This window comes from Schistocerca americana, chromosome 6 (genome assembly GCF_021461395.2).
Source record: "Schistocerca americana isolate TAMUIC-IGC-003095 chromosome 6, iqSchAmer2.1, whole genome shotgun sequence".
Classification (NCBI taxonomy): Eukaryota; Metazoa; Arthropoda; class Insecta; order Orthoptera; family Acrididae; genus Schistocerca; species Schistocerca americana.
The window spans coordinates 409913211-409939787 of NC_060124.1; the positions used below are offsets into that span (position 1 = coordinate 409913211).

At 41.1% G+C, this 26577-nt stretch overlaps 1 protein-coding gene across 1 annotated transcript in view; it reads left to right on the forward strand.

Annotated features, from left to right (window-relative positions):
• LOC124620177 overlaps positions 1–26191 on the forward strand; it is a 68472-nt gene extending 42281 nt beyond the window's left edge. Inside the window, exons 3-4 of the mRNA XM_047146847.1 lie at positions 6661–6834; positions 26072–26191. Of these exons, the coding sequence (XP_047002803.1) occupies positions 6661–6834; positions 26072–26191 (294 nt within the window). The remainder of the gene's footprint in view (positions 1–6660; positions 6835–26071) is intronic.
• The last annotated feature ends 386 nt before the right edge of the window (positions 26192–26577 follow it).

Here is a 26577-nt window from a genome sequence, read left to right on the forward strand (position 1 = left end):
TGTAGGTAATCTGCACAAACAAAATGCAGTAGGATCGCCTTCACTCTACTACTGTGGATTAACAAAGATATCCAGAATAATTCTGAGCAGGCAAAGGCTGTTGCACTTTCATTTCAAAAGAGAATGTGCAAATAATGACAAGTAGAGGTTAGTAGAGATTAGTGTCCAAGTGAAAATTTTTGTACACGGAGCATACAACAGCTGCCACTGTCATACCTCATCAGAAGATCTAGCCGAGAACCTGAGAAAATTGTGATTCTATGTAAAGTCGCTGAGTGGGTCTAAGGCTTCTGTCCAGTCACTCGTTGACCAGTCTTGTGTGGTAATAGGGGGTAGCAAAAGAAAGCAAAAGTTTTAAATATCGTTTTTAAAAAATAGTTCACGCTGGGGAATCATAGAAACATACCGTCATTTGATCATCACACAGACTCCCATATGGACAACATAGTAATAGCATTCCTGGCGTATAGAGAAACCTGAAAGTGTTGAACACAAGTAAGTCACCAGGACCAGATGGAATCCCAGTTCGATTTTACAAAAAGGACTCTACGGCGCTGGCCCCTTACTTAGCTTGCATTTATCGCGAACCTCTCGCCCAGCACAAAGTTCCAAGTGAATGAAAAAAAAGAGCAGGTAAGAAGAGTAGGTAAGAAGAGTAGGTGAGAAGAGTGGGTAAGAAGGGTAAAAAGAACAGACCCGCAGAATTAAAGACCAATATCCTTAACATTGGTTTGCCGCAGAATTCTTCAATTCTCAGTTTAAATATAATAAATTTCCTCGAGACAGGAACGCTTCTGTCCACAAGTCAGCTCGGTTTTAGAAAACATCGTTCTTGTGAATCTCAGATTGGCCTTCTCTCATATGGTGTCCTGCAAAGTATGGAAGAAGAGCAACAGGCAGATTCCACATTTCGAGACCTCTGACAAGCATTTGATATGGTGCTCCATTGGAGACTGTTAATGGAGGTATCAGTGTATAGAATAAATTCCTCGATATATGAGTGGCTCAAAGACTTCGTAAGTAATAGTACCCAGTATGTTTTTCTCGACATCAAGTGTTCATCAGATACAAGGGTATTGTCAGAGTTGCCCACAGAAATGTAATAAACTTCTCCCAAACAGGCCATGAAGGCCCAACGGTACCGACCGGCCGCCGTGCCATCCTCAGCTCATAGGAGTCACTTGACGTGGATATGAAGGGGCATGTGGTCAGTACACCACTCTCCTGGCCGTATGTCAGTTTCTGAGACCAGAGCCGCTATATCTCAATCAAGTAGCTCTGCAGTTTGCCTCACAAGTGCTGAGTGTACTCCGCTTGCCAACAGCGCTCGGCGCTGGTCACCCATCCAAGTGCTGGCCCAGCCCAACAGCACTTGACTTTGGAGATCTGACGGGAACTGGTGTTACCACTGTGGCAAGGCCGTTGGCACAGAAATGTAATAGAAGTGCTGTTATCTTCTGTATACACAGATGATCTGGTGTATGGTGTGGGCATCAATCTGTGGCTGTTTACTGATGATGCTGATGCTCTGATGTATGGGAAGGTGTCGTCATTAAATGACTGTAGGAGGATATAATATGATTTGGACAAATTTTCTAGTTGGTGTGATGAGTGGCAGATAGTCCTAAACGTAGAAAAAGGTAACTTAAAACAGATGAGTAAGAAAAACGAACCTGTAATATTCGATCTGTCCTGTTTGACATAGCCACGTTGTTTAAACATCTGGGCATAACGTTGCAAAGCAGTATGAAGTGGAACTAGCGTGTGAGGACTGGAAGGGAAAGCGAGAGGTCTACTTAGGTTTATTGGAAGAATTTTGTGAAAGTGTGGTTCATCTGTGAAGGAGACCGCATATAGGACGCTAGTGCTACTTATTCTTGAGTACTGCCCAGTGCTTGGAGTACTCTCCATGTTGGATTAAAGGAAGACATTGAAGCAGTTCCGAGCGGGCTGCCAGATTTGTTAGCAGTAGTTTCAAACAACATGCACATATTATGCAAATATTTCAGGAACTCAAAAGGGAGTCCCCAGGGGGAAGGCCACATTCTTTTTGAGGAACACTACTGAGAAAACTTAGAGAATCGGCATTTATAGCTGATTGCAGAACGATTTTACTTCCACCAACATACTTTGTGCATAGGGACTATGAAGATAAGATGCGAGAAAATAGGACATATACAGGGGCATACAGTTAGTCGTTTTTCCCTCGCTCTGTTAGCGAGTGTAACAGGAAAGGAAATGACTGGTAATGATACAGGTTACCCTCCATCACATTCCATACGTTGGCTTGCAGAGTATGTACGTAGATGTAGATGTAAAACAGGTCCAAGAAGAATCAAAAGAGTGTGTTAACAAGCAACTTATATAAAATTCAATCATTTGAATGTCTCACCCACTTCTCCTTCTGAAATGAAGAAACTTACGTATTCCCTGAAAAATAAAATTTCACGTGGATTCGATGGTATTTCCCAAAAAGTACTGAAGAGGTTCTCATATAATAACCACCGTCTTTGATGAAACATGAAATGCATCACTTTGGGCATTTTTTAGAAAGATTGAATTTTGCCATCGTTAAACAACTCTGTTAGAAAGGTGATAGGACAGACGTCAACAACTAGCAGCCCCTGTCATTAATGAGATCATTTCCTAAAATATTTGAGAAGGTCACATATTCTAGAACAATTTACCACTTGAGCAACAATAATATCCTCAATAAATAATAATTTGTATTTCAGAAAAGTTGCTCAATTGGGCAAGCCCTTTACACATGCACTCACCAAATTTTACAACCACTAAGCGCCAAATGTCATTTTCTGTAACCTATTTAAGGCATATGACAGTGTGAATCACGATTTTCCCCTGGATAAACTGATGTTGTATGTAATTGATGGTATAACCATGCATTGGATATTGCCATATCTAACCAAAAGAATGCAAGCAGTTATACTTAATAATTCAACCAATACAGTTGGGGGAGATTCTGCTGATTGAAGGAAAACACTTTGGGGTTCCACAAGGCTCAATCTTAGGTCCACTATTATTTCGTGTATGAGTAATACATTTCCATCTAAAATATAACAAGCAGAATTAGTTATTTTTCTGGATGCACTAGTTGTATTCAAGTATACAATACAAGCGTACATATGGCAACAGATTAAATGGTAAACAGTGTTCTTCAAAGTGTCATTGAATGTTTTATGCTTATGGTCCAACTCTGAATTTCAAACAGACACAAGCTATTCAGTTCTACACATCTAGAGTTAGTACACCAATGACAAGTGTAACAGATGGCAAGGAAATAATAAATAGGGTGGGTGCTTCATAACATTCAGGTGTCCATTCTAATGAGCATTTAAACTGAAAAAACATTCTTTGGATCTCTGAAAAAAATTTTAATTCAGCTATATTTGCACTTCAAATCACTGCAAAGGTTTGGGAGAGACAAATCAGTAAGTTGACAAATTTCGCATATTTTCATTCAATAATGTTAGGAGAAATGTTTCAGGATAACTCATATTCAGCAAAAAAAATGCAGTGAAAATAATATGTAATGCACACCTGCAATCTTCTTTCCACATCTGTTTAGTAGCTTTTTGACTATTGCCTTACAATATATTCGTGAAATTTTTTGCAAATAATCCACTGCAGCTCAAAATGAACAATGATGTCCATAATTACATTATCAGAAGAATAATTACATTCATTATACCACATTAAGGTTGTCTTAAGCACAAAAAGGGGTGCACACTGTTGCATTCAAAATTTTTGATCACTTACCCAATGACATAAAATGCTGACAGATGGCAAAAGTAAATGTGAAATCAAAGCAGAAGGGTCTCTACTTGACAATTCCTTCTATCCTGTACAAGAATTTCAGTTATTGTAATGTGTAAAAGGTGGTGTATGGGAATTACTGACAACTGCATTAAAAAATATGCAAGTGGTCTGCATGTAGCCACGTTTACATATGAATGTATGATGTGAATGTAAAGTGACTAGTTCGAGATCATTACAGTCAATCCTATAAGTCATCAACAAAATATAAAGCTAACTAAGTAAGTTATTAACTAACTTACTTAAAGATTAGAGATAGTAAAATTGTCAGCTCAATTGAATACCCAAAAATTTGTAAATTGTGTATTTCGGCAAGAATTCCCGAAAGATCACTATGTTTATTTTTGAATTAAATTTAACTATTATTTCTTTTTAGATTTTTTTCTAGACACATTAAGTTAGTAAAGTTTTCATGTAGGTGTCTGACTTTTTTTGTCGTTATTCATACTATCTAGGGTGCTGATACTGAGGTCTCTGTGTGGAGACTATTGCTTCACTGATAATATTAATTCTCAAGCTGAAAGAAGTTGTATTCTGACATCACTTTGAGTGTGTTTGATATTTGGAGGACACGTTGCTATAACAATAATAATAATTATTACTATTATTGTTATAGCAATAATAACAATAATAATGACACTGAGCACAAAGGAGCATCATTAAACAAGAATACATTCATTGCAGTATGGAGTCGTCTCTGCACGCTTTGCCCTTTCCTTACTGTGCTATACTGGTATCCTTCAGTCCGAAAAGCAATCGAGCTCATTGTTTCAAACTTAAGTCAATTGGTTGGTTAGTTAGGTACATGTAGCATGATGATGGTAATAATGTGAAACCAATGAGTTTACACAATACTTATACAAGTAAGTATGTGACACTTTTGTACGAAATAAGGTCCTAGTTAAAACGTAAAAATTCGTCTGTGGAATAGAGTTGCAAGGAAATAACCTTTTCTACTTGTTTCAAATTTTATTTCTCTGCCGATCAAACACTTAATATCGCGATCAAATATTTTGGTAGCAGCATTTTCATACACTTCTGTGGTAATTATGAATAACGCAGTCCAATTTTCTTCTAAAGTTGTAATTATGGGTGTCATTATTCATTCTGATCTTCAATGGATTATCTACAACAAATTTCACAAGATGAAATATATACTTTAACGTAGTACTTAAAATTAGTGCAATTCAAGCTCAAACGTCGTGGTATGATAAGTAAATTTCCTTTACAGCTATCATTATGTCCCATGTGAATTCATGCGTTCACACTGCGTTCATTGTCGTCGACGACTCATGCTGGCATTTTCTTTCACGTTTCAGCTTCGTTTGATGACCCCTTACCTGTATAGACTTCAGGTAAAGTAGGCTTTTCTGGTCTGTCAAGAAAGTACGCCTTTACGCCTAACTAATCGTTAACTGCTCATATAATGTTCCACCGTTCCATTGGGTTTGGTCTCATTCTGTATGATCTTTCTGTGTGACACAGTTGGCACAAACGTTAGTGTAAAGAATGAAAAGTATCGACACTAGATTGCAAGCTGAGAGCCGCATAGCAAAACAAATTCACACTGTAGAACAGGGCCTCCCAACCTTTTCAGCTGGCGGACCCCTTCTTCAGTCGAAAATCCATGGCGGACCCCTAGTCAGTCAAGAGCACAGGAACTTTAAATTTCAGAGCAAAACCCATGGGAACTGAAAGCTTCTTAATGCAAGTGCCATGTTCCCAATGACCCCCCTTCCCTCCCCCCCCCCCCCTCCCCCCCTCCATCGAAGTATCAATAGCCTTTGGTTTAGAGATGAATGAAAACAACTTGAAATTAACGATCCAATTTGAATTGCCACTTACTAGTAAATTTACTCCCTTTGTTCAACACACTATAGCCTGAAAAATATTACTTGGTAATTGACATTTCACACGTTGGACCTGCCTTCCTCCAAGAGCAATCGACGTCACGTCCAAACTGTTCGCTGTTGACAAGCTGCCGCCTGTGGTCTGTTCACTTCCACTGTTTGGCAACTGTTGTGTAAGGAGGATGCATATTTCGTAACAGTCGTGTGTGTGTGTGTGTGTGTGTGTGTGTGTGTGTGTGGTTTTTCGTGAAATCCGAAGAAAAATGTTCAAATGTATGTAAAGTCTATGGGATTTAACCGCTGAGGTCATCAGTCCCTAGTCTCGCACACTATTAACCTAAGTTTAACTTCCGCTAAGCACAACACACACACACACACACACACACACACACACACACACACACACATATGCCCGAGGGAGGACTCGAGCCTCCGACAGCGGGAGCCGCACCAATGTTTTGGTTTGTGTTGCCGACTGTAAAATATTATTGCCAAAGATCGAATGTTATTGCCAACTTTCGAGTGCTATACACATGTTTCTCACAGGAAAAAAAAAATAGTGATGAGTTTGATTTTCACAGTTTTATTCAATAATTTTACTCATTATTTTACACGATTTGGTGAAAGGTGGCCGCGGACCCCCTAGAAAGGGCCGGCGGACCCCTAAGTGGTCCGCGGACCGTACGTTGGGAAGCCCTGCTGTAGAACATACACGATATTGTGTTTTTCATTAAATGTAATTAGTACTATTGACCATATCCTCACCAGTTTCCGATATTATTTGGCCTTGTTTGAGACGTTATATTTCTCATTAATGGCAAGCGACAGTGTTCGACTTCTATCTGTTTTGTCCCGTTAGAAATTCGGTATTGTCGTCAACCTTTTATCATACTGTTACTCAAATTGTTATTTCGAGACGTAATTTCAGGACGGTACAACATTGATTTGTCAGTCTATGGTGTGTTCAGATCGCAAGTTGGCTCTGCAGTGGTTGCACAAACTGTCATCGTGCAACAAGACCCTGGAGGACCTGAAGCTGCGCAACGAATTCATGTACCACATGGTGAACGGCCTGCGCGCTGGGGAACTGTGCCCGCCGTTCGACTCGCCGCCGCCAGACGTACCCCTCACCTGTATGGCGCACATGCTCGTGAGTACACACAGCACTACTGCTACGCTCAAGGCAGAAGTATAATCTGCTTCACAGGCTGTCAGTAATATACGAACAGGCACTGTTTCTAACGATTTTCCATGTCATTCAGATGATTACGTTTAAAAATTGCACAAAAATACTCCAGATCAATAGAGAGATAACTGTTAAATAACTGAGGGTCATTGAATCGCCATAAAATCTTAAGAAAAGCACATTTTTGAAACTCATTAATTTGGAACGGTCTTGATGTAACGGATCTTCGTACACAACGCTATGGGGAGGTAGGCTACAGAGTGGCGTGCCAACTGGGGTCGTAGGAAAGCTGGACGGGAGCATAAACGATAAGAGAACAAGTCAACACAGTAAACAGAAGATTTTCCTAACTTGTATTTCTCCAAAAGTACGAAGACTCACTACAAATAATGCAGCAAGAAATAACAGGTCAGCTCATACAATAGCAACAAATGTGAGGCACATCTGCTAGGCAATGTCTGCTTAGCATCACATAGCGAAGAGGCTCCAAGAGCAAGCTGGCCTTATGGCTGCCACCGGCTGTCCTACATTGTGGCTGCAGTGGACGCCCGTATTCCAGAGCCTCTGGAGGCACAGCTCAGTGGGCGCGCATCATTGGATCCGCACGACTGCTATTGGTATCAGTCGGAAACTTAAATTTCCTTGCCAACTTAAATACACCTCTGGGGGTTGATACAGGATACCACAGGATCTTTCACATTCGGTAGCATAAGTGAATGACTTGTATAAATGTGCACTGTGTGTGGTATGTTTGTTTCTGCTTGGTTACTTGTTATCGTTCCCTCTCTGGTGGACATTTCGCCTGTCCGCCACTAACACGTGCTGTCATATCTTGTGGCGCTGGAAGTATTTGGCTCAATCGTATTACAGATGTAAATGAATCAGTCATTTTGATCATTGATTCATCAGAGATTATTATGGGACACAGGTAAATAAGAAGGGCCATGTCACAACCATAACAATGGAATGAGTCCAAATTTGACTTATAATTGAAATATATTCTGCATTTAAAATGAACAAACAAATAGAAAAACAAATATTAAACACTGAAATCGGAAGGAATGAGAGCACTGGCATTGAATATCAGATTTCTCATGTGATCAAGCATCATTTAAAAATAGAGGTTACATAATGGTATTTATTTATTTATTCGTACGGCTAGGGCCCCACGTCGGGCGGGCCGTTCGCCGGGTGCCGGTCTTTCAATTTGACGCCACTTCGGCGACCTGCAGTCGATGAGGGTGATAGGATGATGATGAGGACAGCACAAAACCCAGTCCCTGGGCGGAGAAAATTCCCCGACCCAGCCGGGAATCGAACCCTAGCCCAGAGGACTGACAATCCGTCACGCTGACCATTCAGCTACCGGGGACAGGGGGCGGATGTAATGATATTCAGGAGGCCACTATTGGGTTGAGACAAGCGTGAGGGAAATACTAGCAATGAGGGGTAACAGTGGAGCCTGATAGCGTCCCACCTAGCATGTAGCCTGTAGCATATTGCCACGTTTTGTAGACAGCGCCCGGCGGTTATTTTCCGATATCGTGAGTCAAGAGCACTATTACATCTGGAGAGTTATAAACGTCGTACTCGATTTTCAAAGGCTTCTACTACTCCCAAGTGTGATGCCTTAGAGCCAGACTCTCGCTTACATGGCGCCTACCACGAGGTCGTCTATAATGGACACCAACTACATAGACTCCACGTGTTGACTGCGCCAGAACACTGATAAAAGTACTGCTCAGTTGCTGCAAACAAACAAAAGATTTTTGGGGTAGGCACAATTTTCTATTACCACCAAAAATGGCCGTTCCTACAAAAAGCTATAGCTGTCTTACAAAAGAACTGACAGGGAACTCCGCAGATCTATTAGGTTGGCATTACTCGGCTGGTCCCAACAGTCAGTCACCTTCCTGGAAAGTACTCCCTCACATCTGGCATCTTTTTTCAAACCGAGGAGCCTACCTAACGGTCACCTCCGTCTTGGTAACCTCCAATAACTGCAGTTGGAAAAGCATAGCATTAAAACTTAGGCATGCTGAAAAGAGTCCTGAACAGAGGGAATGTCGATAATGTAATTTCAGTCTCACATGATCTTGGAAAGCATATGTAAGCCGGAAGAGTTTTTATTTTAATTTGTAGTTTAATACCCTAACATAATTAACGTAGTATCATATGTCCTGCCGCATAGTCTACAAAATGGCAATGGAATGCATGGAAATTAAATGGAGTTAGGACACTGAGAACTCTTTTCACCATGTGAAGCGTTCCAGTCAAAGTTATACTGCTAGTCCATGGAATATAGAAGATTGAGCACAATCGTCTATTAAGTGTCATATTGCAGTGCCTGTGCGTGCGTACATGTCCGAAGAAACATTACATCCTAATTCGGAATAACACAGGTACTGCAATATCGAATTTATCCACCGACAATGGGGAAGGGACTTTCAAGTTAAATATACGTAATGGATGAATCAGTACAGGTTGCAGACACATAGCTGACGACATTTGGAAGTCTGCGTGTGGCTGTAAGTCGTGCTCGGGTAGCCAAAGGGTAAGGCGACCCCTCGTAATAAGTGGGAAATCCGGATTCGAGTCCCGGTCTGGTACAAATTTTTATTGTCGTCATTCCATTATACAGCTGATGGTTGTTCATATTCTAAACTGAAAATACGTTTAACGCACCTCTATTAAGTATAATTATAATTTAGCTCTAGCTGCTGCAACAATCTGGCAAGCAAGAGGTGCGACTAGGATTAAGAGTGAAAATGGTACAACAGAAGAGCGGCGAGGAAGAATTTTTGGCATAAACAAAGTTAATCGAGGCAAAAGGCTCCAGTTCGCAAGGGAATACCGCAATAAACGGTCACATAAAATATTTTTTAGACCACTGTTCTAGGAAACAGCCACCTAATAGTATTATAAATATTTAGTAAACATAATCGTGGTCATGTATGTGTTGTTACTTTTTATTCGAGGATGATCAGTTTCGATCTACTACAGAAATCATCATTAGATCTACATTCCTTTGCTGGTGGTAGTAGAAATCCCTGACATGGAGCAGGGCAATCTGTACTGGCATTGTTCCACGTGGGACTGCTCCAAGTCAGCGATTCCTGCTATTACCAAGGTACGTAGATCTGATGATGACCTCTGTAGTAGATTGAAATCTGTCCTCCACAAATAAAAAGTAACAACTTCTACGAGACCACGACTGTATTTACTCAATAAACGGTCATATGTTGGCATGATGTAATTGCTTATCAGAGCGATTTCAACTTCTTTTCAAGAAGCGGTATAACTATGGTGTGTCGAAATACAGAAGGCTAACTGAAGGCAAAGATTTTCAACCCACTGTAAAATACGGCAGGACTTTAGTGTGGGTTTGAATTTCGTCATACAGCGTGGGATAGGTTACTTTCACTGGCAGTGCGTTAAAGAGAAAGGTACATCACGCCATCCAGAAAGTAAATATGGAAGAGATTACAGAAATATTGGGGACTAAATCTACATAGATATTTTTCTAAGCATGCATCACATCTTGTAAAAGAATGACTTCTTTATTAATGTTCTAAAGTTATTGAGACACCACACAAGATGTGAATCCAATAGAGACTTTATGAGACGAATTCGACACAAAGGTCATGAGAAGTGCAATAAACTCGAAAAAGACCTTAAAAAAGTGGAGGCGAATTGATAATAATTGGGTTTGAGAAATGTCACAAAAATGTTGGAAAATTGCAAGACAGTTTGAAAGTAGTTATAAACAAAAAGAGATATCCCACAAAGCATTGAGTTCCAATATCACTCCTGTATTCAAGAACAATTATTTGGTGACCGAATATTGAAGACACTACAGATTTAAGCTGTGAAATATTATTTAAGAAAATATTGTCTTATTAAGTAGATAGTACATGCCACAATTTATACTTATTAAGAGAACACATTTTTCGTTTATTGGACATACATTAGGTTTTTAAATTTATGTGTGAAAATGAAACACACACTGCTAGAAATGATGTAGTGATCGAATATTAATGGCAGTCTCTGCATATGTATTACTCTTTTGAACTCAGGGAAACGCATTCATGCCTCGCCAGCTTCGTGGCTCAGATGCAGTTTCACTTCCACTGAGTAGGTTGGGAACATTACATGGTTTTCTGCACTGCTGAAGACAAATTCTCTGACGGCCTGAGAGCTCCGCATTGTACAAGTTGTAAAGATTAAATACTGTCTTATGCAAGTCTTATTATTACGAAATGCGTTTCGCTTTGATCTAGGGCCTCTTCAGTGGCCGCTGTAACAATATGTTTCTTGTTTTCTCTTACAATTTTCTTTGCTAGGATCATGAACAGTTCTCATACTTTAACTTACTACTATAAACAGTATTAATTCTTGTCGTTACTCACTTTTTTGTTGTTGTTTACATCATTCTTCCTGTTCTTCACCGTACATGTGTTATTTCTGTGTTTCTGTTTCTGTGTGGTGCCCTTGTTGTGCAGCGGTGGTGATGGAGGTGTGTGTGTTTTGGTGGATGTTGTGTGTTTCTGAATTTGTGTGCTCTTTTGTATTTTTATGTTTTATAAATTTTCTTGTTCAGTTTTTTACAGGGAATTCCTGGTATCTGTTATTTTATACTATCTGCATAATTATGTCCAGCTCCTTATCATGGTTGTTTTGTCACATGGTAATTTGTTTAGTCTCTGGAGCATGTATCTTAGGACAGATTCTTTTTGGGTCTCTGGGTGCTTAGATGATCCATGTAATATTGTGTCTTTCATGGTATTTTTCCTGTAAATGCTGGATAAGTGTTGGCTATTTTTCTTTTTAATGGATGTATCTAAGAAGTTTATTTTGTCTGCTTGTTCTGTCTCTAAGGGGAACTTTATGCTTTTGTCTAATGTGTTTATGTCCACATGTTTTCCTATTTTATTTTCTGGTTGATCTGTCAAGCAGAGGATGTCATCTAAGTACCTCCACCAATACAGGATATTGTATTTCCCTGGTAAAAACTAGGCAATAATCCCATCCTGGATCAACCACCACTGTACTGTATTAATGAAATTATTTACACACACAGTTGCTAAGACATTTTAGCTCCCTTTACAAACACACACACACACACATACACACACACACACACACAAACACACACAAAGGGAGTCTTTTCTTCTTAAAATAATATATCGCAGATCTACACAGTGTTAGAAAAGCAAATCATTGACTGTGAAACCCACTTTTTCAGCCATCGTCGGAATTGCCAATACTCGCAGATCTACACCGCAGATCTACACATTGTTAGGAAAGCAAATAATTGATTGTGAAACCCACTTTTGAAGTCATTGTTGAAATTGCCTGAAGTCACTGCCAGAAAATAATGCAGCATCCTCAAGGATTGGCACCTGGGTGTAATACGTGTTTGCTGAGGGTTGGTAGTGATAATGATTCATTTATCACAATCATCGGCGATTAGATGGCGCTGAGGAGGACTGTCTGTATACCCTTTGTGATGACTCAGCAGGTAGTAACTGTGCAGAATTTAGAGGTGGACAGCATTTGCAACATTCATTCCAGTGTAAAAACCACACCTCACCGACAATTACTTACTCCCATTGAAGACCTTCAGCTATTTTAATGGTGTAGCATTATGGGCCTGTAGGAAGCTCGACGAACGTACCGACGAACTGCTGAAAATGTTGGGCATAGTTTATTGCTGGTGTGTTGCTTCTTTCAGCAGTGGTCTGTGGAACATTCGCACGTCGTAGACCAGGTGCTGGACGTCCATGTACTACTGACGCACGTCAAGACTGACGCAATGTGTGAGCAGAGGTGATCGACCAAACATCATCCAGCGGAAACAATCCTGACACATGTTGCACTTGCTATGTGATCAGAGATCATGGCGAACCGCCTGCTTAAAGCAGCATTAAGATCACATGTGCCTTTGGCAAGGCTACCACTAAGAGCACGACACCACTAAGCACGTTTACTCTGGTGTCGGGAAATGGTCGACTGGAGGGTGGAACGGCGCTCTGGTGTCTTGAGTGATGATGAGAGTAGGTTGTGTCTATATGCAAGTGATGAACGTACACGTGTATGGCATAGCTGCCTATTCTGGAGTGTATTTTGACAGGCTTCATTGTGTAGGGAGCCGTCAGTTACAACTCGTAGTCACGTTTGGTGTTTCTGCACATTTATGTAAAAAGTGTCTGTTATATTGCATAGACTATTACCTCCGTACTACCGCCATTTCTCTCACGGGAACGATACGTGCTCTTTCAGCACGACAATGCACGTCCACATATGGCTGCTGCTACGCAACTTGTTCTTCATGGTGCACAACAACAGCCCTTACGAACAAAAATCACCAAATTTCTTGTCAACTGAACACTTGTGGAACATGATCAAGTGGGAATGTACTCGTTCTACAGGGCCTGCAAGTAGAAGTACCAAATTGCAACAAAAGACGCAAGATGCTTGGGACAATCTATCACAGGAAGCCAATCGACACCTTTACGACAGTTTGCATGCAATAACACAAGCCTGCATTGCCGCCAGAGCGGGATACACTGTGGACTGATGCGACTGTTTGGGCATTCTTCACGGTGTTACGTGTGTTCCCTTCGATCTGAATTTCTTATCATATTCTCTTAAAATGATGAACTACTTGTCACCCAATTTGTCAATAAAATGACATTTTCCTTTTGGGTATTCCATTTTTTTCCGGCAGTGTGGCCGTTGAAACACTAACAATATTAATATTTTAATAGCAGTTATGAACATCAGTTTCAATAAATACGAATGAATATGTATAGTCTCATACTGTGCTACAGCAAATAAAATCAAACTTTTCTGAAATTTGTACTTTCCTTGGGGAATGTGCGGTTATACAGCATTGAAAATATTATTGAGTTTGACTAATGCTCGTATATGTCTAAGTTATATGGGAATATATGTCGTTGTAATTACATTGATTCTACATGACTGCCTATAAAGCACTGATGATAAATGCAAAATTAGCTGAAATATAGATCCGCAGTAACGGAAAATAGCTGAAATCTACGTCCACTGTCATAAAACGACGGATTTTGCGATGGACTGCGTTATTTTCTCCATTGTCTAAAGACATATGATATTACGGCAGATTTTGACCTTCTTTCTGTCCTGGATTATTAAACGATTGGTCCAGCGACAGAACAAAGGAGCTACGACTAGATACAATATAGTTCTGTGAACATACAAATGAAGTTAATTTGAATTTATTCCGGAAATCATAAGTTAACTCTAAATAAATGATTAAGGTAAATATAGTTTTAATATTGGATTAGCTATAGCTTGAGAGACGATACGACGTTATCATCTCACATATTGTCAAAATTCGTCGCCCTGTTGACTCTCATCCATCTAAAGTGAGCATATCCTCCCATTTTATAGGTGCAGGTGAAAGTCTTAGCAGCCCAGCGAGTAAAGTCATATCGAGCTCAGATCTTTTACCCCAGCAGTGTGAACTCATCTGCCTTTTACGGCATTCACTTGTAACTCTGTCGCGTTTGGAGCACATCTCCTGTGTAACGTAGCAAACCATATCCGTATCTCCTAAGTATTACTACCGTGACGTCTCTTTAAAGTTCTCCACAATTGATTTTCTATAAGCACAATGGATAGGCTCATCTGATAAAATAGTTACCACACCCGTAAAAGAGCACACCGCTTATTTGGAACGTTCTAGAGAGTGTAGAACTGGTACCAAGCAACCATGTGAATCGCCACCTTTAAAGTAAAGCAGGGCAGTGAAGCGGTGTGTTTGAGCCAGTAGTTTGTATGGAATCAGCAAAGTAACATGGGTCGAGGTGGACACGTGAGAGAACGTCAGTAACGAGACTTCGTGTTAGGGTGTGCCCATGAACACATAGTGAATGGAGTTGCACGATTTGTTGGTGTACCAGCACGGACTGTCAGACGAGTCCACAGAGAATGGTGGGTACGATTGGCAACCGTGTAACTCAGCATAAGGACAGTGGTCGTAAACAGGTCATAAATGGTAGCGTCAGGAAACGACTTTCATGTCTTCTCAACGACAGTCGCTTTCAAACCCGATAGGAATTATTGCTGCTCTCAGTGGATTCGTGTGTACCTGAAACAGTTTCCGAGCGGACACTGCAAAGTGTGCTGTGGTATTTGGAGCCGTGTACCTGTCAAACGGCAATTTCCCAAAGCAAAGCATAAAGCTGCGCTTCTTCATGGGCCAAACACAACCCAGCCTGGATAGTAGTTCACTGTAAGCGTGTAGTATGATGTGACGAGTTGCGATTTTGACTCTTTTGAAATAGTAGGGGAGCGAGAGGCTTGTTGTAACAGTTTTCATGAAAACTAATATATCTTGAAATCCATTGATGAAATTGCTAGTAAATAAAGATGGATGGATGCTGTAACTCTTCCTCTACCAAATCAAGTAAAAATAATACCATAACTATTGGTCATCATTTTACAATCAATTATTTGCTAGAAGAAGTGCAGTGTTACACCTTACCTCGTGCTTGGGGCAAGTTGTAACGTCTACCAGGGCAAGTCATAACAACAACAAAAAAAAAAAAAAAAAACCATAATACCTCTAATCATTTATTCTTTGTTTATTGTTAACAAAATTGACATCTTTCTAAAGTAGGTATTATGTAATTATTATCAAAAATCAACTTTAATACAGTTTTTAAGTAATCAACACCTAAAAATTAAGTAATTAACAGTTTTATTTAGTTAAACACTGCATATAATCATCATGGCACTTTTAAATCACAGTAAGTAATTAAATTATTTACATCTAAGGTATGCTTCGTAATTATCTCTTTTTAGTATCTAACAAAGATTGCACTTATATACGAATCAACATTTGGTGGGTTTCATTATAATTAAATTCAGTCTTCATCTGAGCAACAATTAATACAAATAAAAGATATAGGGTCTCCTGTAACACATCCTACATGTGCCCACATCTTACAAATGCAACACTCGTCCCAATCTTCTTTAATTGAATCTGTGTAAGCGTCACCACATACCAGACAATACCACTCTTCTGATTCAGATTCTGATTCTGAACATAAAATCTTTTTTTTAACTCTGTCCGCTCCTGTTTTATGTTTTGTTGATTTACCTTTGCCTTTCCCCTTCCCCTTCCCCTTTCCTTTACCTTTTCCTTTAATTTTGTCATCTTTTTTTCTGTTTTTTCTTCATCTTTTCCTCATATTCCTTTTGTAAAGCTTCTACTTCAGGAGTGTCCGTCAATACTGTAGATTTTCTTTTGCGTCTGCTATTTGTATTAGGTTTTCTTGGTGGCGCCTTTGGTAGAGGTCTAATCTTCGATGGCGAAAAAGGTTTTTGTAGACTGGAGCAACTCGGAGTTCTTTTGTTCGCAGTTTCGATTTGGCTTATAATTTCCGTGGTGCTGATATCTAATTCAGGTGCAGAATCTAATGGTTCTGGATTTTCAAGTTTCAATGATAAATTTTCTGTGACATTTACGACGTCTGGCTCTTGTGTAGGATCTGGACGATCAGTAACATAAGATGGCGCAAAGTCGGAGTCTTGGAAAATATCAGCATTCAAAGGCCACACACCAGAAGCTTTAAATCCAATCATCATATTAGCAGGGTTTAAGGCAAGCGGTAACAGCTCTTTCACAATACCTGGTATGTCATATATTGTCATCGTTTTCCCCGGATTGTTGTGCATCCTTGCTGTCTGTGCCCTATTTATGTAATTTTTAAAAGGGCCGTACACTCCTACGTCTAAAGGTTGCAAATTGTGGGAGCAGTGCGGGAGAAACGATAACATGATGACATTATTATCTTTGGCTTTTTCAACAACTCCAATATTCACGTGTGAGCTATGGTTATCAAGTAGCAATAGAACTGGCTCTTCCTTGGTGGGTTTGGCGTGTTAGATAAAATGATCCATAAAAATTATAAATTCTTTTTCGGTCATACATCCAGAGGAATTATCAGCTCCAATGCAATCCGGAGGCCCACCACGAATAAACATTTCATTATATTTCAGCCTGGGAAAACGAACATCGGTGGGATAAAATTACCCGCAGCGTTAGAGGGACAAGCAAGTGTTACAAGAGTTCCCCTCTCATCCGATAAGATAGCTCCAATTTGCTTTTGGCCACGAGCAGCTACTATTTTCTTAGATTTTTGAACCGTTGTGACCCCTGTTTCATCAATGTTCCATATTCGAGAAGCATTACACTGATATTTTTGGAGAAGTTGTTGATATATTGCAAAGAATGAATTAACATTAGTCTTATTGAACGACGTCGCTTCTGGTGTCCTTAAAGCTAACTGTGGATTTCTGCGCATAAAAATTTGGAACCAGTCAGTACCAGCCATGTTATTTTGATGCCAAGAAGGAGGAATGTTTTTAGCATTAAGCTGCACACCGCATTGGTAAGCTAGTTTCCTTACTTCTAAAGGAAGTAGTCCAAAATACATTTCGGCGCACTTGAGTAGGTAGGAAGCCATCTTACCCTCTTCTTCCGCAGTAAATACTTGTCTAAGCTTAACATAACCAACTCTTAAACATTCATTATTCTTCTTTTTCTGTATGTATCTATAAAGAGAGACGTGACATAATCCGAAAGTCTTGACTAGCTTTGGGAATACTGCATTTTTTTTCTACAACTTCAGCTGCCGCTAACTCCTACACTTCTTGGCTTTGTGTTGCCCGCTCTGACTTTCTTTTATACACCTTCATTCTAGAAGAAAGGAAAAAAATGGGTAACTACATCATAACGTGGGGCGTGTTGTAACACGTTACAACAAGCCCCGGGATTTTTTTACAACTAACCCCATGGTATGATTTTTAACATTTATCAAGATAACTATTTAAACAATTTAGCAATCTGAAAACCTGTTACATATTATCAGCGATAGATAAATTTGAATGTAAATAAGATGTAGAAAGTTTGCAATTAGTCGATAATAATAACACAAGCCAAAATGTTACGACAGTACAATTTTATATTACCTGGCAAAAGTGATGCGCCTGCACACTTCCGCTCACTGCGCCGGCCGGCGGGACACTGGCTACTGCAACATGATGCGGCGCGGTTTATAGGTCAAATCGAGTCAAAGAAATACGCTAATAAAGTTTAAGATCCTAGTGAAAAGAGCCTGTTACAGCTTACCCCTGTTACAACAAGCCCCTCGCTCCCCTACCATGCGTCGAGTGCACCGAAAGTACAAAGAAGCGTTTAACACTTCGAACCCCAATGGTTTCAGCCTAAAGTACCAGGGCCTTTCGCACGTAACAACCGATGATATTGCAAAACAGAGACTTTAGTGGTATACTGAAGTACTTTTGCGAATGTAGTGCGTTGTAGGACTCACCTATAGCGTTCAAAGCAACAGTCGGCGCTGAGATTGACGTATGCGATTGTAGGAGATTCTGACACGCGGTTTTTTGTAGTGGCCATATTGAGGGGATCGTTGATAGCGACAGTAAGTATATCTAAGTTATTGTAACGTAAATTTGACTTTATAGTACTGCCTTTATGACTATTATCGAAACGAAACCATTGGGACAGTATTTAGCTGTGATACAAAATTTATTAAGTTTTAGGCCCATTTTTGGTTATTATTTAGGATAATTTGTTTTCGGTGTTATGAGTTCATGGAAATTTCGAGATGTGGGATTTTGTATAGGAAAAATGCGAATTTACCTTCATATATAACACGTGAAAACTGCATGTCCCAGTGGTTCCAAAGTGAAGACACTTTCTTAAAAAACTGATTATTTACCTTTTGCCTATTTCATATTGCGTTCGTTGCTTACTGTGATAATAAAGGTAAATTTTATGAAAAATTTTACATTTATGTTCCAGAGTGCAACCACCTCCTTAAAACAACTGATTGTACATTTATTGCCAGTTTCTTCTCGTGTTCGTTGCTTACCATAACAATAAAGATTACTTAAGTGAAAAATTTTAAAGTTATATTGTAGAGACTCAGAGGGTTAACACGCAGTGAGTGGAGAATGTAGTTGAGGTTAAAAGCAGCTCCGTGACTTTTGCGGTTGTTTCTCGCGTCATAGCTTGCGCCTATTCATTCAAGGTTGCCGTAAACAAGAGCGAGGATGTCTGTTTCAACATTATCGGTTACGAAATGTTGCCCATTTATCTACCTCATGAGATAAGTATGCTGTGGACGCTCACGTTTTCAAAGATGGCAAGAGTCATGTTCTCAGGGCTGCATGCATGCGCTCCTGATTTGACGAGTATTCAGGCACCTTATCGTACCTCGAATGGAGCGCGATATCTCCCGATCTTAGTCATACAGAAAATGTCTGGATCTTTTTGGAACAGCGGATAACATTCAGTGAACTTGCCTGCAGTCTGGTCGTTCCCCTTGATCTGATCATCAATGAGTGCCCTCAGATGGACACGACATACCTGAAGAAAATTGTGTTCTCTCTCTTCCTCGTAGAATTGTGGTCATTATCAAGGCTACAGGCTGGGTTACGAAGTATTAACGTGAGTTGCCCTAAGGATGACTAATTTTTGTCCCATATGATTATTTCACTTAATAATGTCACTAAAAACGTTTAAAAGGAATTAATTATATTTTTAAATAATAGTTTCCAACGTACACTATCCAATCTCATTAATGTGACCACCTGTCAAAAGCCTGAATAATCACTTTTTGCAGCGCGGATCGTTGCGAGGCGTGCAGGAACAGAGTCAATGGATCAGGAGAGCATCAACAGGGGAGTGGAACCACGCCGACTCCGGTGCTGTAGTTAGCTGCGCTATATTTCTCGGTTGAGGATTCTTGATGTGTACGGCTGGATCGAAGTGGTCCGACAGATTCTTGATTGCGTTTACATCCGGGGAGTTTGATGGCCAGGGCAGCACGGTGAACTCATCCTTGTTCCCCTACGGACCACGCACAGGCACTGCGAGCTGTGTCTCACGTTGCATTGTCTTGCTGGTAGATGCGTCCGTGCTGAGGAAAAACAGGCTGCATGTAGGGGTGGACATGGTCCCAAAGGATAGGTGCACACTTCCATAATTACGAAATCACCCAGGCAATGCCACGAAAACATTCCTCAGATCGCAACACTCCCTCCTTCGTCCTGGACCCTTCCGAGGATTGTTGCAGGATGTTTTCTCTCAGACGTTTCACGCTGTACGATCCAAGTGCCATCTATCCGATGGAGCATAAAACGTGTTTCCTCTTAATAGGTCACCTGTCGCTATTCGGTGTACGTCCAGCTGCTCTGCTGTTGTGCACATTTCACCCTTCATCACCGATGAATAGCAGTCAGCATGGTGCCTGAACCAAGCACCAGCTGCGGAAGCCCATACGCAGCAACGTAAGCTGAACAGTCATTGAGGAGAGACTGTTGGTAGCCCCTCGGTTCGTCTGGGCGGTCAGTTACTCAACAGTTGCACATCTATTCACCCGTGCACATCTTCGCAGCCGTAGTTCACCTGTGTGAGCTATGCCCCTTGGTGCGCTATAGTTGCCTCAGCGCTGGTTTTGGATAGCACTATACTGCCACGCATGGTACACTCTAACCACGTCGGCAAGCAAACAGTGTACACACTTAGTCATTTCGGAAATTCTTTCACCCTTGACCCGGAAGTCAATGATTATCCCCTTTTTGACATCAGGTAAATCTCTCCGTTTCCGAATTATGACATCGACTGCACCGTTTTCCGTGCCACCCCAAATCACTTTATATACCCTCGACTGCAATTGCTGCCAACTGCTGTCTATGAGTTGTTACAGCGCGTTGACACGGATATAGGCGGTGGTCACATTAACGTTACTGGACCGTGTATTACTTGGTCGTAGCTAGATTACATGTACAGGTACAAACACTCTTACACCGTTGTGAATTGCATGGCAGAGGGTACTTGGGGTGGTAGCACATGCTCTGGTTTTTTCTAGTTGCAATTTCATATGGAGCGCGGTAGGAATGGCTGCTTAAACCCCTCTGCGCATACTGTAATGAGTGTAATCCTGTCGGCTAGGTTTTTAATTGAGCTATACGTAGGGAGGGGGATGAAAAATATCTCCAGATTCTTCACTTAAGGTGGCCCTAGAAATTTTTTATATAGACTTTCGTGGGATGATTTTTGTCTCTCTTCAAAAGTCTGCCATTTCAGATTTTACAAACTATCCGTTATTATCGTAAGTTAAACACATGACCATTCATTGTATAACCTACATTCAGTGTCCACTATTAGTCCTATCTTGACTGGGATCCACAAACTTATGAAATATTCTGTTATGAGACGCAGTTCTTTTTTTTAGATTGACTGCTATTGCAAGTATCCCGGCGCTATAATGAAGTCTACCACCTGCCTCACCTTCAGTTCTGTCTTTGTGGTCATTCCTTTTTAGATCCCTACGAAATCTCACACCCAGAAATTTTTCCTAGACGGTCCATTCTAATCGTGAAACACTGATGTAGTCGTAAGATACCGTTGTTCTGCGTTTTACGCAGTATAACATTTCTGAGAATTTAAAATAAGTTGCCAACGTTTGCATCAAAATTTGACTGGATATTTGTTCACCGTTTGTCAGAAAGCACTTTAGTAGCATACAAAACTGCACCGCCTTCAAACAATCTTAAGTTTCTGGTAATGTTGTCTGCTATGTCATTAATATACAATATGAACAACAGGGGTCTGAGCACACATTCCTTGGGGAACGTCTGAAGCTACTTGTACTTCTGTCGATGACTTTCCATCCAAGATTAAATTCACCAACCCAGTCAGAAATTTTGTTTCATACCCTATCGGAGTAGGCATTAAAATCCATGGAGAAGAAATAAAAACTTTGAGGTTCGCCGATGACATTGTAATTCTGTCAGAGACAGCAAAGAACTTGGAAGAGCAGTTAAACGGAATGGACAGTGTCTTGAAAGGAGGATATGAGATGAACATCAACAAAAGCAAAACGAGGATAATAGAATGTAGTCGAATTAAGTCGGGTGATGCTGAGGGAATTAGATTAGGAAATGAGACGCTTAAAGTAGTAAAAGAGTTTTGCTATTTGGGGAGCAAAATAACTGATGATGGTCGAAGTAGAGAGGATATAAAATGTAGACTGGCAATGGCAAGGAAAGCGTTTCTGAAGAACAGAAATTTGTTAACATCGAGTATAGATTTAAGTGTCAGGAAGTCGTTTCTGAAAGTTTGTATGGAGTGTAGCCATGTATGGAAGTGAAACATGGACGATAAATAGTTTAGACAAGGAAAGAATAGACGCTTTCGAAATGTGGTGCTACAGAAGAATGCTGAAGATTAGATGGGTAGATCATAGAACTAATGAGGAGGTATTGAATAGAATTGGGGAGAAGAGGAGTTTGTGGCACAACTTGACAAGAAGAAGGGACCGGTTGGTAGGACATGTCCTGAGGCATCAAGGGATCACAAATTTAGCATTGGAGGGCAGCGTGGAGGGTAAAAAACGTAGAGGGAGACCAAGAGATGAATACACTAAACAGATTCAGAAGGATGTTGGTTGCAGTAAGTACTGGGAGATGAAGAAGCTGGCACAGAATAGAGTAGCATGGAGAGCTGCATCAAACCAGTCTTATGACTGAAGACCACAACAGCAACAACAACCCTATACATTGAAGTGACGAAAGTCATGGGATGTCTCCTAATATCATGTCCGACCTCCTTTTCCCCGGCGTAGTGCAGCAACTCGACGTGGCAAAAACTCAACGAGTCGTTGGAAGTTCCCTGCAGAAATACTGAGCCCTGATGTCTCCACAGTCGTCCATAGTTGCCAAAGCGTTGCCGGCGCAGGATATTGTGCACGAACTGACCTCTCGATTATATCCCGCTAATGGTTGGTTGGTTTGGGGAAGGAGACCAGACTGCGTGGTCATCGGTCTCATCGGATTAGGGAAGGAAATCGGCCGTGCCCTTTCAGAGGAACCATCCCGGCATTTGCCTGGAGTGATTTAGGGAAATCACGGAAAACCTAAATCTGGATGGCCGGACGCGGGATTGAACCGTCGTCCTCCCGAATGCGAGTCCAGTGTCTAACCACTGCGCCACCTCGCTCGGTATATCCTGCTAATGTTCTAAGGGATTCATGTCGGACGATCTGGGTGACCAAATCATTCTCTCGAATTGTGCAGAATGATCTGATTAGTCGTGAACAACTTGGTGCACTGTCATCCTAAAAATTCCATCGTTGTTTGGGAACGCGAAGCCTATGAATGGCTACGAATGGTCTCCAAGTACCTGAACATAACCATTTCCAGTCAATGATTGGTTCAGTTGTACCAGAGGACCCAGTTCATTTCATATAAACACAGCCCAGGCCATTTTGTAGCCACCACCAGCTTGCAAAGTGCTTTGTTGACAACCTGGGTCCATGGCTTCGTGCCTGCGCTACACTCGAACCCTACCATCAGCTCTTACCAACTGAAATCGGGACTGATCTCACCAGGCCACAGTTTTCCAACTGTCCAGCGAGTCCAGGAGAGGCGCTGCGGACGGTGTCGTGCTATTAACAAACGCCCTCGTGTCGGTCGTCTGCTGTCGTAACTCATTAACGGCAGATTTCGCTGCAGCGTCCGGAGGAATAAATTCGTCTTACGTCCCTATTGATTTCTGCTGTTATTTCAAGCAGTGCTGCTTGTCCGTTAACACTGACAACTTCTCCTCAAACGCCGCTACTCGGTCGTTAAGTGAAGGCCGTCAGCCGCTGCGGTCTCCGCGGTGAGAGGTAAAGTCTGAAATCTGCTGTTGTCGGACTTGTCACTGTGGATCTCGGAATATTGAATTCGATAACTATTTCCGAAACTGAATGTCTCATGCATCTAGCTCCACCTACCGTTCCGTGTTCGAAGTCTATTAATCGCCACTGTGTGGCCATAATGACTCAGATGTCTTTTCACATAAATCACCAGAGTACAAATGACAGCTACACCAATGCAGTGCCATTTTATGCCTTGTATACTCGATACTACCGCCATCTATATATTTGCGTATCGCTATCCCATAACTTTTGTCGCCTCAGAGTACAGTACCACGTATGTTAATAATTGCTAGTGTAGAACCGAGTCAAATGCTTTCGTTAAGTCAGCAAAAACTGCATCTATCTGATTTCCTTAATTTATGGCTCTTTGATGTCATGAGGAATAAGAGCAAGTTGGATTTCGCCTGATCTATGTTTCTGTAATTCATGATAGCTGACATGGAGAATGTTATTGTCTTGAAGATACATCATTATGCTTGAGCTCAGAATACTTTTTAGGGTTCTACAACATATGTACATCAATGGATTGGACAATAGAATTGTGGATTAATCTCCTGCCCTTCTTGTAGACGAGTGTTACCTGTGCGTTTCTTCCAATCATTGATTACAGTAACTTTGCTCAAGAGATCTACGGTTTATTACCCCTAAAATGGATGCTAACGCAGCTGCACATTCTGTGTAGGAACTGACAAGATTCCATCCAGCCTTATTTCATTATAGCGATTTTATCTGATTCTCAACATTTATGACACTAATATCTGTATCTTTGCAGTGGTGCAAAAGTAATACTGGGGCAGTACCTTTGTATCTCTCTTAGCAAACGAAAATTTGGAAAGGAGTTCAGAAAGTATTTGCTTTACTGCCTTCAGTTTTAGTATGTGTGCCAGCTATGAGTGTGTGGGCCCTAAATTTAGTATCACTGACAGCCTTTACGTTTGATCAGAATTTCTAGGGTTTTGTGTACCAGACAATGTTCAGTTCAAAACCACTTGCAGTATCCAGCGAGTATATGACATAAAAATTGGCCATGTGCGAGCATCCATTCCGGAAACAGAGTCTCTCGACGCCTTTTGCCTGTTATCGACATTGATAATGGCATGCTATCGGTCCCGAGAATTCCAAGTCTTTCGAAAATGTTTTAGTGTTACGTCTGAAGTCGGATAACTAATGAGGAAATAAACATTTTTTCGTGTGCTATAAATACAGATTTACAGTTTTCTGAATTTTTTCTTTGCTTGTCCTTTGAAACCTTGGTTCTGCCAAGTTTCATGATCCTAGGTCAATGGGAAGTACACTCTGGGTTTTGATCAGTGAGTTTTCAAACATCAAAAATGTGACATCTTTTGATTTCATTTACATAGAAGCTTACATTTTGGACACTGACAAGGGACTATAAGCCTTCGTATGTGATATAAATTTCAACTGGATAGGTCTAACCGTTAATGGGAAACAGGGGTCAACGGACACAGTCGGATAAAAAGAAGACAAAAAAATTTATTTCGTGTGAGATAATTACAGATTAACAGTTTTCGGATTTTTTCTTTTACTTGTACTGTGAAACCTTGCTGTCTGCCCAGTTTCATGATTCCAGGTCACAGGGAAATACGCTGTAGGTTTTTGATGAGTAAGGCTGCAAGTATGAAAATATGTCACATAAATTGTCGTATCTTTCGGCTGCGTTGGCATCGAAATTTAGTGTCTTACACCACCGAGGAACCATAGACTTTAACACGTGACATAAATTTCCATTTGATAGGTTTACTTGTTCCTGGAATAAATGTTTTTTAACCATCGGATGGACAAACAGTCGGATAACAACTGACATTTTTTTTCCTGTGAGTTGATTATAAATTAACAGTTTTCGTATTTTTTCATTTACTTTTACTGTAAAACCTTGCTTCCTGCCAAATCTCATGATTCTAGGCCAACGGGAAGGCTATCAGTTTTGATGAGTGAATCTGCAATATCAAAACATGTGGCATAAACGGCCGAATCTTTTGACTTCATTGACTTAGAAGAACACGTGTTTTACACCACAAAGGAACCATATACCTTAGTATGTGATATAAATTTCAACTTGACAGGTCTACCCGTCCCTGAGAATAAGGGTTTTTAACAATCGGACTGACAGACAGACGGACAACGAAGTGATTCTATAAGGGTTGGTTTTTACCGTTCGAGGGACGGAACTATAAAAAGGAACCAAATTATATAGTGTGCTAGCCTACAGCGTGAACACAAAACCGATACGACATGTGGTGGATTGTGTCCAGCCGGGCGCCAACTTGGACGCAGAAGGAGACGACAAGGAGTCCGCGAAGGGTGTGTGCGGCTGCTCCAGCGGCCTGACGTCCAAGGCGTCGGGAGCGGGCGGCGGTGGTGGGGGCGGCGGGAGCGGCGCGGGGGCGGGCTTGCAGCCCCCGGAGCCGCTGGTGCAGGCGCTCTCCCCGGACGGCGGCGCCTTCCTCGCCAACCAGCCCATGCCGCGCTGCGGCGCCTTCTGCTACATCGCCGTGCTCTGCAAGCGCTCCAGCTGACCCTCTGCTCTTGTCTCCCACTGTCCGTTCTGTGTACTCGTTTATAAAAAAAATTATCTACGTTTATCAGTACTTTTGATTATATCTTATATGTGTGCCACAGGAGATGTCGCAGCAGTTCGAAGGTTGTCTGCTGGTAGCGACTTTGTAGTCTGAACTACAAACATTTATTCACTTACCTCGCTAACCGTGAGATAAGTGATATCTGCCGTTAGAAGCTCGTTACGCGTTTTACGGATGCACATTGGGCACTTCCTTCTTGCCGTGCCGCTCGTCCCTCTGCAGCGTGGCGCGACCATAGTGCTTAGAATACTCTCCGTGCTGGTGGCCCTCATTAAAAGGGTTTTCGAAAATTCCCGTTACAAATTCCAAGGACTTGTAGGAGG